This window comes from Neophocaena asiaeorientalis, unplaced genomic scaffold, assembly GCF_003031525.2.
Source record: "Neophocaena asiaeorientalis asiaeorientalis breed wild unplaced genomic scaffold, Neophocaena_asiaeorientalis_V1.1 scaffold418, whole genome shotgun sequence".
NCBI lineage: Eukaryota > Metazoa > Chordata > Mammalia > Artiodactyla > Phocoenidae > Neophocaena > Neophocaena asiaeorientalis.
In genome coordinates, this window is record NW_020175731.1 from 6,229,082 (window position 1) to 6,240,807 (window position 11,726).

An 11,726-nucleotide genomic window follows, 5' to 3' on the forward strand; every position below is an offset into this window, starting at 1 on the left:
TTTGCAAATATTTTCTCCCATTCTGAGGGTTGTCTTTTTGTCTTGTTTATGGTTTCCTTTGCTATGCAAAAGATTTTAAGTTTCATTAGGTACCATTTGTTTAGTTTTGATTTTATTTCCATTTCTCTAGGAGGTGGGTCAAAAAGGATCTTGCTGTGATTAATGTCATAGAGTGTTCTGCCTATGTTTTCCTCTAAGAATTTATAGTGTCTGGGCTTATATTTAGGTCTTTAATCCATTTTGAGTTTATTTTTGTGTATGGTGTTAGGAAGTGTTCTAATTTTATTCTTTGACATGTAGCTGTCCAGTTTTCCCAGCACCCTTATTGAAGAGAGGCTGTCTTTTCTCCATTGTATATTCTTGCCTCCTTTATCAAGGGTAAGGTGACCATACGTGTGTGGGTTTATCTCTGGGCTTTCTATCCTGTTCCATTGATCTCTATTTCTGTTTTTGTGCCAGTACCACACTGTCTTGATTACTGTAGCTTTGTAGTATTGTCTGAAGTCAGGGTGCCTGATTCCTCCAGCTCCATTTTTCTTTCTCAAGATTGTTTTGGCTATTTGGGGTCTTTTGTGTTTCCATTCAAATTGTGAAAATTTTTGTTCTAGTTCTGTGAAAAATGCCAGTGGTAGTTTGGTAGGGATTGCATTGAATCTGTAGATTGCTTTGGGTAGTAGAGTCATTTTCACAATGTTGATTCTTCCAAACCAAAAACATGGTATGTCTCTCCGTCTGTTTGTATCATCTTTAATTTCTTTAATCAGTGTCTTATAGTTTTCTGCATATAGGTCTTTGATCTCCTTTGGAAGGTTTATTCCTAGGTATTTTATTCTTTTTGTTGCACTGGTAAATGGGAGTGTTTCCTTAATTTCTCTTTCAGATTTTTCATCATTAGTGTATAGGAATGCAAGAGAATTCTGTGCCTTAATTTTGTATCCTGCTACTTTACCAAATTTATTGATTAGCTCTAGGAGTTTTCTGGTAAAATCTTTAGGATTCTCTATGTATAGTATCATGTCATCTGCAAACAGTGACAGTTTTACTTCTTCTTTTCCAATTTGGATTCCTTTTATTTCTTTTTCTTCTCTGTTTGTTGTGGCTAAACCTTGCTAAACTATGTTGAATAATAGGGGTGAGAGTGGGCAACCTTGTTTTGTTCCTTATCTTAGTGGAAATAGTTTCAATATTTCACCATTGAGGATAATGTTGGCTGTGGGTTTGTCATATATGGCCTTTATTATGTTGAGGAAATTCCCTCTATGCCTACTTTCTGGAGGGTTTTTATCATAAATGGGTATAGAATTTGATCAAAAACTTTTTCTGTATCTATTGGGATGATCATATGGTTTTTATCCTTCACTTTGTTAATATGGTGTATCACATTGATTGCTTTGCGTCTATTGAAGAATCCTTCCATTCCTAGGATAAATCCCACTTGATCATGGTTTGTGATCCTTTTAATGTGCTGTTGGATTCCATTTCCTACTCCTCAATACACTAGTGTATTGTTTATACAGCCTCCATTTGTTTGTATTTTTTACAGATTTTTTCCTGTAATTGACATCTAATCTCATAGCGTTGTGGTTGGAAAAGATACTTGATATGATTTCAATTTTCTTAAATTTACCAAGGCTTGATTTGTGACCCAAGATATCTATCCTGGAGAATGTTCCATGAGCTCTTGAGAAGAAAGTGTATTCTGTTGTTTTTGGATGGAATGTCCTATAAATATCAATTAAGTCCATCTTGTTTAATGTATCATTTAAAGCTTGTGGTTCCTTATTTATTTTCATTTTGGATGATCTGTCCATTGGTGAAAGCATGGTGTTAAAGTCCCCTACTGTTATTGTGTTACTGTCGATTTCCCCTTTTATGGCTGTTAACATTCGCCTTATGGATTGAGGTGCTCCTATGTTGGGTGCATAAATATTTACATTTGTTATATCTTCTTCTTGGATTGATCCCTTGATCATTATGTAGTGTCCTTCTTTGTCTCTTCTAATAGTCTTTATTTTAAAGTCTATTTTGTCTGATATGAGAATTGCTACTCCAGCTTTCTTTTGATTTCCATTTGCATGGAATATCTTTTTCCATCCCTTCACTTTCAGTCCATATGTATCCCTAAGTCTGAAGTGTATCTGTTGTAGACAGCATACATACGGGTCTTGTTCTTCTATCAATTCAGCCAGTCTATGTCTTTTTTGCTGGAGCATTTAATCCACTTACATTTAAGGTAATTATCAATATGTATGTTCCCATTACCATTTTCTTAATTGTTTTGGGTTTGTTATTGTGGGTCTTTTCCTTCTCTTGTGTTTCCTGCCTAGAGAAGTTCCTTTAGCATTTGTTGTAAAGTTGGTTTGGTGGTGCTGAATTCTCGTAGCTTTTGCTTGGCTGTAAAGGTTTTAATTTCTTCTACCTATCTGAATGAGATCCTTGCTGTGTAGGGTAATCTTGGTTGTAGGTTTTTCCTTTCATCACTTTAAATATGTCCTGCCCCTCCCTTCTGGCTTGCAGAGTTTCTGCTGAAAGATCAGCTATTAACCTTATGGGGATTCCCTTGTATGTTATTTGTTGCTTTTCCCTTGCTACTTTTAATATTTTTTCTTTGTATTTAATTTTTGCTGGTTTGATTAATATGAGTCTTGGCATGTTTCTCCTTGGATTTATCCTATATGGGATTCTCTGCGCTTCCCGGACTTGATTGACTATTTCCTTTTCCACAATAGGGAAGTTTTCAGCTATAATCTCTTCAAACATTTTCTCAGTCCCTTTTTTTTTTCTCTTCTTCTTCTGGGACCCCTATAGTTCAAACGTTGGTGTGTTTAATGTTGTCCCAGAGGTCTATCAGATTTTCCTCAATTCTTTTCCTTTTTTTTTTTCTTTATTCTGCTCTGTGGTAGTTATTTCTACTATTTTATCTTCCAGGTCACTTTTCCATTTTTCTGCCTCAGTTATTCTTCTATTGATTCCTTCTAGAGAATTTTTAATTTCATTTATTGTGTTGTTCATCTTTGTTTGCTCTTTAGTTCTCCTAGGTCCTTGTTAAACGTCCCTTGTATTTTCTCCATTACTATCATTCCTCTGAATTCTTTTTCAGGTAGACTGCCTATTTCCTGTTCATTTGTTTGACTGGTGGGTTTTTACCTTGCTCCTTCATCTGGCGTATTTCTCTGTCTCCTCATTTTGCTTAATTTACTGTGTTTGGGGTCTCCTCTAGTAGGCTGCAGGTTTTTAGTTCCTGGTTTTTTTGGTGTCTGCCCCCAGTGGGTAAGATTGATTCAGTGGGTTGTGTAGGCTTCCTGGTGGAGGGAACTGGTGCCTGTGTTCTGGTGGATGAGGCTGGATCTTGTCTTTCTGGCGGGCAGGACCACATCAGTGGTGTGTTTTGGTGTGTCTGTGAACTTATTATGATTTTAAGTAGCTTCTCTGCTAATAGGTGGGGTTGTGTTCCTTTCTTGCTAGTTGTTTGGCATGGGGTGTCCAGCACTGGAGCTTGATGGTTGTTGAGTGGAGCTGGATCTTAGCATTGAGTCGGGGATCTCTGGGAGAGCTCTGGCTGATTGATATTAAATGGGGCCAGGAGGTGTCTGGTGGACAAATGTCCTGAACTCAGCCCTCCCATCTCAGAGGCTCAGGCCTGACAGCCGGCCAGAGCACCAAAACCCTGTCAGACACACAGCTCTGAGAAGCAATGGTATGCTGGCATGCAATCTGGGAAGGATGTAGGACACCAGTAGAACCGGTGATGTTCTAAGCCAGGCCAGAGGTTGGAAGACTTTTTTAGATTGCTGGTTTGTTGTAAAAGGATATAACTCAAAAACAGCCAGCTGGAAGAGATGAATATGGCAAGATATGGAAAAGGGCATGGAGCATCCATGTCCTCTCTGAGCATACCACGTGTTCGCCAACCCAGAAGCTCCCTGAACCTTCCTTTACCAACAAATGTTTATGGAGGATTACATTAATAACACAATAGTTATTAGGTTTTAAATCTCTATAGTTAATTTTAGGGAATCTTTACCTATATAACCTAATGTAATTAATCCTGGGCCACAATATCAGTGTTTTCTTTCCTCTTTGCATACTAGTTCCCTTTCCTTTTTTAGCTGGCTCTGAAGTAGGTGGCCATTCTTTATTATAGTCATATTATGTACTTTGAATCAAGGTGTGATAGCTTATTCTATTGAGAATTCTAATCCTCTGAGTCTGGATTTTACAATGGCTTTTACATCATCCATCTAGGTGTGCTGTTTGGAGCTTTGTGTATTGGAATGGCTGCGCTGGCATCACTAATGGGAGCTCTGTTGCAGGTAAGAGCTAATCCTGGAAGGTTTGAGTCATAATCACTAAATTCTTTTCCTTTTTTTTTTTTTAAGTGTTGATGTGACCATCCTTACAGACTTTTCTCTCTATATGTCTACACATAGACATACCAAGGAACATAGATGACTAAATTCTTTTAAAAAATTTTGTTAATTAATCTTTCCATTTTGAGATCATTATAGATTTACATGCAATACTAAGAAATAATACAGAGAGATCCCATATACCCTTTACCCAGTTCCCTCAATGGTATGAGACCTAGGTTGATGTTCTTTTTTTCCCTTTTCCTGGTGGATGTCCTGTTGCTCTAACACCATGTGTTGTGAAAGCTGTCTTTCTTCCATTGAATTGCCTTTGCACCTATGTGAAAAATCAGTGGGGCATATTTGTGTGGGTCTATTTGTGGTTTCTTTGTTCTATTCCATTGATCTATGTGTCTGTCCATCTGCCAAGATCATACAGTCTTGATTACTATAGCTCTGTAATAAGTCTTGAATTCAGAAGTACTGATTCCTCCCACTTTATTCTTATTTTTCAAAATTGTTTTAACTGTTCTAGTTCCTTTTCCTTCCCATATAAAGTTTAGAATAATCTCTATATGTAAAAAAAATCCTGCTTAGTTTTTGACAGGATTGCCTTAAACCTGTAAAACAATTTGGGAAGAACTGACATTTTTACTGTGTCGAATCTTTTAATCCATGAACGTAGTGTATCTCTTCATTTATTTAGATTTTCTATGATTTCTTTTCCACCACTACTGTGTAATTTTCATATACAAGTCATGTTTATATTTAGTTAGATTTACACCTAAGTATTTCATTTTTTTTGAGTGATTGTACACGGTATTGTATTCTTAATGTTGGTGTCCATGTGTTTGTTATTATATAAAGATACAATTGATTTTTGTATATTTGTTTGTATCCTGTGACCTTGCTGAACTTATTAGTTCCTGGGATTTTCTACAGATAAAATTATATCATCTTCAAATTGGGATAGCTTTATATCTTCTTTTCCAATCTGTAGATGTACCTTTAATTTCCTTATTGCCCTGGCTTCAACTTCCACATCATGTTGAATAAGAGTGGTGAAAGTGGACATCATTGCCTTGTTCTCCAATCTGAATGAGAAAAGCATTCAGTGGTTCATTCTTGAGTACATCACCTGTAGGATTTTTGTACATGCCCTTTACCAAATTAAGGAAATTCCCCTCTATTCCTATTTTTCTGAGAGTTTTTATCATGGATGAGTGTTGAATTTTGTCAAATGGTTTTTCTGCAGCATTCGATATGACAATATGATTTTCTTCTTTAGCCCTTTAACATGGTGTATTATGCTGATTGATTTTCAAATTTTAAGCTGGCATTGCATTCCTGGAATAATCTTCTCTTGGTCATGATGTATAGTTATTTTTATATATTGCTGAACTCTGTTTGCTGATAGTATGCTAAGAATTTTTGCATCTATATTCATGAGAGATGCTGATCTGTGGTAATATTTTTTTGTAATACCTTTCCTTGGTTTTGGTGTTAGGGTCATACCAGCCTCATAAAATAAATTGGGAAGAGTTCTCTCCTATTTTCTGGAAGAGATTGTGTAAAATTGGTGTTAATTCTTCTTTAAGTGTTTGGTAGAATACTCTAGTGAAACCATCTGGGCTTGGGGGTTTCTTTTTTGGGAGTTTAAAAATTATGAATTCAGTTTCCTTAATAGTTATAGCTGTTCAAATTATCTGCTTCATAGTGGATGAATTATGGTAGTTTGTGTTTTCGAGGAATTGCTCCATTTCATCTAAGTTGTCAAATTTAGGTGTGTGGAATTATTCATAGTATCCCCTTATTACACTTTTGATGTCTGCACGGTTTTTAGTGATATCTCCTGTTTTATTCATAATATTGGTAATTTTATCTTTTATGTCTTTTTTTAGTCTTGCTAGCGGTTTGTCAATTTTTATTCATATTTTGAAAGAACTAGCTTCTTGTTTCATTGATTTTCTGTGTCATTTTTCTGTTTTAAATCATTGATTTTAAAAATTATCTTCATTATTTTCTTCCTTCTGCTTGCTTTGGGTTTATTTTGCTCTTCTTGAGGTGTGACACTAGATTACTGATTTGAGACTTTTTTGTAATGTGTGCACTAATTGCTAAAAATCTCCCTCTCAGCACTTTTAGCTATGTCCCATAACTTTTCATATTTTGTATTGGAGTTTTAAAATTTCCTTTGATATGTCCTTTTGACCTGTAGATTATTTAAAAATAGGTTAGTTTCCAATTGTTTGGAGAGTTTCCTGTTATCTTTCAGCTATTGATTTCTAATTTCATTCCAATGTGGTCAGAGAACACATTCTGTATGATTTTAATTCTTTTAAATTTGTTGAGGTCTGTTTTATGGCCCAGGATATAGTATTTTGGTATCTGTTACATGGGCACCTGAAAAGAATGTGTACTCTGCTGTTAAGCATAGTGTTCTACAGGTGTCAGTTAGATCCTGCTCATTGATGGTGCTGAGTTCTTCTTTATCCTTCTGATTTTACGCTTATTTGTTTTTATCAATTGTTGACAGAAGTGGTGAATTCTCAACCTATAGTGTGTAGTTGTCTCTTTTCCTTTTAGTTCTATTAGTTTTTGCTTGTATTTTGCAGTTCTCTTGTTTGGTGCATATACATTTAGGATTTTGATGGCTTCTTGGTGAATTAGTCCTCTTATCATTATATAATGTTCCTCTCTGATAATTTTCTTTGTCTGAAAACTACTTTATCTGATATTAAATAGTTAATAGTACTCCTGCTTTCCTTTGATTAATGTTTGCATGATATCCTTTTACTTTGAACTTGACTATATCATTATATCTTAAGTGAGTTTTTTGTAGACAGCATATAGTTGGGTTATGTTTTTAAATTCATCCTACCAATCTCTGTCTTTTTATTGGGGTATTTAGACTTTTAAAATTTAGTATAATTATTGGAATATTAGGCCTTAAGTCTGCTGTTTTTTGTTATGTTTGTTCTTTCTGTTTTCATTTTTTTAAGTGGGATACTTAAACATTTTTTAGAATCCCATTTTGATCTATCTATATTGTTTTGAGTTTTCTCTTAGTGTAGCATTTTCATTTGTTGCTTTATGTGTATATACATAACTTATCACAGTCTACTTGTTTTGTCCTTTTACCAATCCAAGTAAAGTATAGAAATCTTACCTCATTTCTGTCTCTTTACCCAGTTTATAACACAACTGTCTTAAATATTTACTCTGCATATATTTTGAATTACATTAGACAGTGTTATAATTTTTGCTTCAACAGTCAAACATGATTTAGAAAACTCAAGAGGAGGAGGAAAGCCTATTATATTTATTTTTGCTTATTGTGTTCTTTCTTTCTTCCTGATTTCTCAAGGTTCCTTCTTTTACCATTTCCCTTCTATTTAGAGAACTTCCTTTAGCCATTCCTTTAAGGATAAGTCTGCGGGCAACAAATTTTCTTAGTTTCCCTTTATCTGAGAATGTATTGATTTCCCCTTTATTCCCAAATGATATTTTTGCCAGGTATAGGATTCTGAGTTGACAGTTCTTTTTTTCCAACACTTGAAAAATATTGTGCCGCTTTCTTCTGGCTTCCATTATTTTTAAGGAGAAATCTGCTGCCATTCTAATTGTTTTCCCCTATAGGTAAGGTGTCATTTTTTTTTTCTTCTGGCTGCTTTCAGAAATTTTTCTTAGAAGTTAGTTTACAGAAGTTTAATTTCGATGTGTCTTCGCTTGTTTTTCTTTGGGTTTATTCTGTTTGTAGTATGCTTAGCTTTTGAATCTGTAGGTTTATGTTTCTTGCCAAATTTGGGAAGTTCAAACATTATTTCTTTGAGTACTTTTCAGCCCCACTCTCTTTCTTTTCTTACCTAAGACTCGGATGACATGAATGTTAGATTTTTTGTTATATTCACACAGGTCCTGGTGACTGATTTTTAAGCCTATTTTCTCTCTGCTTTTTTCAGATTGGGCGGTTTTTATTGGTCTATCTTCCTGTTCACTGATTCTTTTCTCTTTCCCCCCAATTCTGCTGTTGAACCTATCCACTGAGATTTTTATTTAAGTTATTATATTTTCAGTTCTAAAATTTACATTTTGTTCTTCTTTATATCATCTATGTTTTTGCTGATACTTTCTTTTTTTTTTTTTTTTTTTTTTTTTTTTTTTTTTGCTAAGGCCTTCTACTTTTTCATTTGTTTCAAGCATGTTCTAATTGCTGAAGCAGTTTTATCATGGCTGCTTGAAAATTTGTGAAATAATTCTAATATATCTGTCACTTCTCTATCAGCATTTATTGATTGTCTTTTTTCATTCATTTTGAGATCTTCCTAATTCCTGCTCTGAAAAGTGAACTTCAGTTGAAACCTGGACATTTTTATATTATGTGGTGAGACTATAGATCTTACATGCACCTTCTGTTTTGGTTTTCTTTCTCTGATACCACTTCAACAGTGTAAGGGAGGGAGCTGTCTCATTACTGCCAGGTGGATGTAGAAGTCCAGGTTCCCAAGTTGGCCTCTGTTGACATCCAAGGGAGGAATTTCTTATTTTGCTGGGTGGGAACAGTCTCCACTGACATCATGGTGAAGGTGGTCTTGTTCCTGCTGGGCAATGGTGAAAGTCCTGATTCTCCATTAGGTCTCCTATGACATTGCCTGAGCAGGGAGGGAATGGGGTGCCTTGTTATAGGCTGGTGGGGGATGGAATCTAGACTCCCTACTTGGCCTTTTCTGGCATGTGTATGTGGGGGAACAGTTTATTCTGTGGCATTTGGCTGGAATTGAGCAGTTATTATCTAAAAGTTTTCTTTCTTGCTAAGTTGCTCCTTTTCTGGTCTTTGCTGGATTTTTTTGGCCTGCACATATTGTCATTTCTGGATTGCCAGCTTCTTCAGCTCTAAGACTGGGATATGTGGGCCAAAAAGAAAACTCAGAGACCTCACCATTATATTGTTCTTCAGGTCCTGAAGTCCTAGCTAGTCTGCCTTCTTCTCTTGACCTTTTAGATTCTTCTTATGTTTGTTTTATATGTAATGTCCAGGAGTCTTAGTTTTATTAGCAGGAGGAATAGGGAAAAGTACACCTACTCCATCTTCCTATGAGTGGAAATACATTTTTTATTGCCTAAAGAGTCCTTCATGTCTTGTGGCATTTGCTAAATTTTTGTTAGAGAGCATTTTTGTGTTGGAAAACTGTCTTGCTTCTTTGGAAGTGTTGGAATGGAGAGGACAGACTAATCTTTGGAATAGCCTGTTTTTTAAAAAAATATATTTATTTATTTACTTACTTACTTACTTGGTTGTGCTGGGTCTTAGTTGAGGCAGGTGGGGTCCTTCGTTGTGTCAGGTGGGCTACTTCATTGCAGCATGCGAGCTTCTTAGTTGTGGCATGCGAACTCTTAGTTGTGGCATGCATGTGGGATCTAGTCCCCTGACCAGGGATCAAACCTGGGCCCCCTGCATTGGGAGTGTGGAGTCTTATCCACTACATCACCAGGGAAGTCCCCTAGCCTCTTCTTTCTGAACCTTGAGTGGACTTCCCAGTTTTTAGCATCCAACCCTCAGCATGGACTCTTCCCACTGTCTGGAGTACCCTTCAACTGTCTAAGTCTTATTTGTTCTTCAAGTTTCAACTTAAACATTACTTTTCAAAAAGGCCCTTTCTGTTCCCTGGGTAGGTTTGAGTTCCCCTCTACCAAATGTGCCCAGAGCACCTTGTATTTCTCGTATCATCCCCATTACAATACTTTATTGCAATTACTCATTTAATGTCCGTTTTACTAAATAGTTTGTAACTCCATGAAGGTGAGGATTATGACGTTGTTCTTTGATACTGTATCAAATACTTGGTGCCTACTGCAGTGTCCAGGACAAAGTAGACATTCTACAAATTCAGGTTGAATGTACCTATTTATGTATTGGTTCATAAATATCTACTTATCTGATCACACCTAAGTGGTCCATGAAACTTCCATGGCCACCTGGGCTCCAACTCTGGGACCAGGACCCAGAAACTTGAAGGTTAATGCTGGGCACAGCAAGTCCTCCAGGCTCCTGCTTCAGACCCAACTTGGGTCCTTTCTGGTTGGTGGTTGCTTAGGGCATACCACTTGTTAAAATAGTGTGACCTCATTCTGATTATATGAATTAGTGAATGAATGAATTAGGTCCAGAAGCTCTAAGCTTACCTGGTACAACTAAGCCATAACCAACAAAACTCCTCTTTGTGTGCTTTTCTCCATAGTCTGCATTATTACTTATAGTTCTTATTGTGGTTGATTTCCCCTTTTTCATATACCAGCTCTGGCCTGAGTATAGATAATGAGATATTCTAGGAGAGTCATCATAGCTCCAAGGCAATTCTCCCTTGCTTTCTCTCTAGCCAAGGTCTTATTTCCTGAGATGGGTATTTTGGGGGGTATATTCCTTATATCTCCAAAACTGGCTCTAGGTCACACTGTCGCAGTGACCACTACATGGGCCAAGTGACTTCTTTCACATTTTGCATAAAGTCTACCTTCCTTCCTACTGGACTCTGGTTCAAGAGGTGCTGTGAAATGAGTCCTTAGGATCGTATCCTGAGTCCATATCCTCCTCGAACACTAGTTCTCCTCTGTCATAATATCCTCACTCCTTTCCCTATTCCACGAGGTAAGCTTTTTTTTTTTCTTTTTAACCCAGGACTGCAGTCTGTATGCTCTAAAATTTTTCTTGAGCATATATATATATATATATATATTTTGATTTATCCATTCTATTCTATCTGTCACTTTTACTCTGTGGACAAACCGGTGTGTCCCTGATTCTTCTTTTACGGTTCTGTCCACTTTCAAAAGTTAGCCATTTGAATACTGGGAACACACATCTCTTGAAATTTTCAGCATTTTGCTTTTATCTATTCTTCATACTGTACATTTTATTTCACTATCATGATTTTCGCATCGCGTTTTTATTTTACATCTTTATTGGAGTATAATTGCTTTACAATGGTGTGTTAGTTTCTGCTTTATAACAAAGTGAATCAGTTATACATATACATATGTTCCCATATCTCTTCCCTCTTGCGTCTCCCTCCATCCCACCCTCCCTATAAGACTCTAGGTCCATCCACCTCATTACAAATAGCTCAATTTCGTTTCTTTTTATGGCTGAGTAATATTCCATTGTATATACGTGCCACATCTTCTTTATCCATTCATCGGATGATGGACACTTAGGTTGCTTCCATGTCCTGGCTATTGTAAATAGAGCTGCAATGAACATTTTGGTACATGACTCCTTGTGAATTATGGTTTTCTCAGGGTATATGCCCAGAAGTGGGATTGCTGGGTCATATGGTAGTTCTATTTGTAGTTTTTTAAGGAATCTCCATACTGTTCTCC

General features: G+C 36.3%; 1 protein-coding gene across 1 annotated transcript in view; it reads left to right on the forward strand.

Moving 5' to 3' along the window:
• Positions 1 to 11,726, forward strand: part of SLC5A8 (solute carrier family 5 member 8) — a 60,612-nt gene that overhangs the window by 31,925 nt on the left and 16,961 nt on the right. The window contains exon 10 of the mRNA XM_024732158.1: positions 4,246 to 4,313. Coding sequence (XP_024587926.1) covers positions 4,246 to 4,313 — 68 coding nt within the window. The remainder of the gene's footprint in view (positions 1 to 4,245; positions 4,314 to 11,726) is intronic.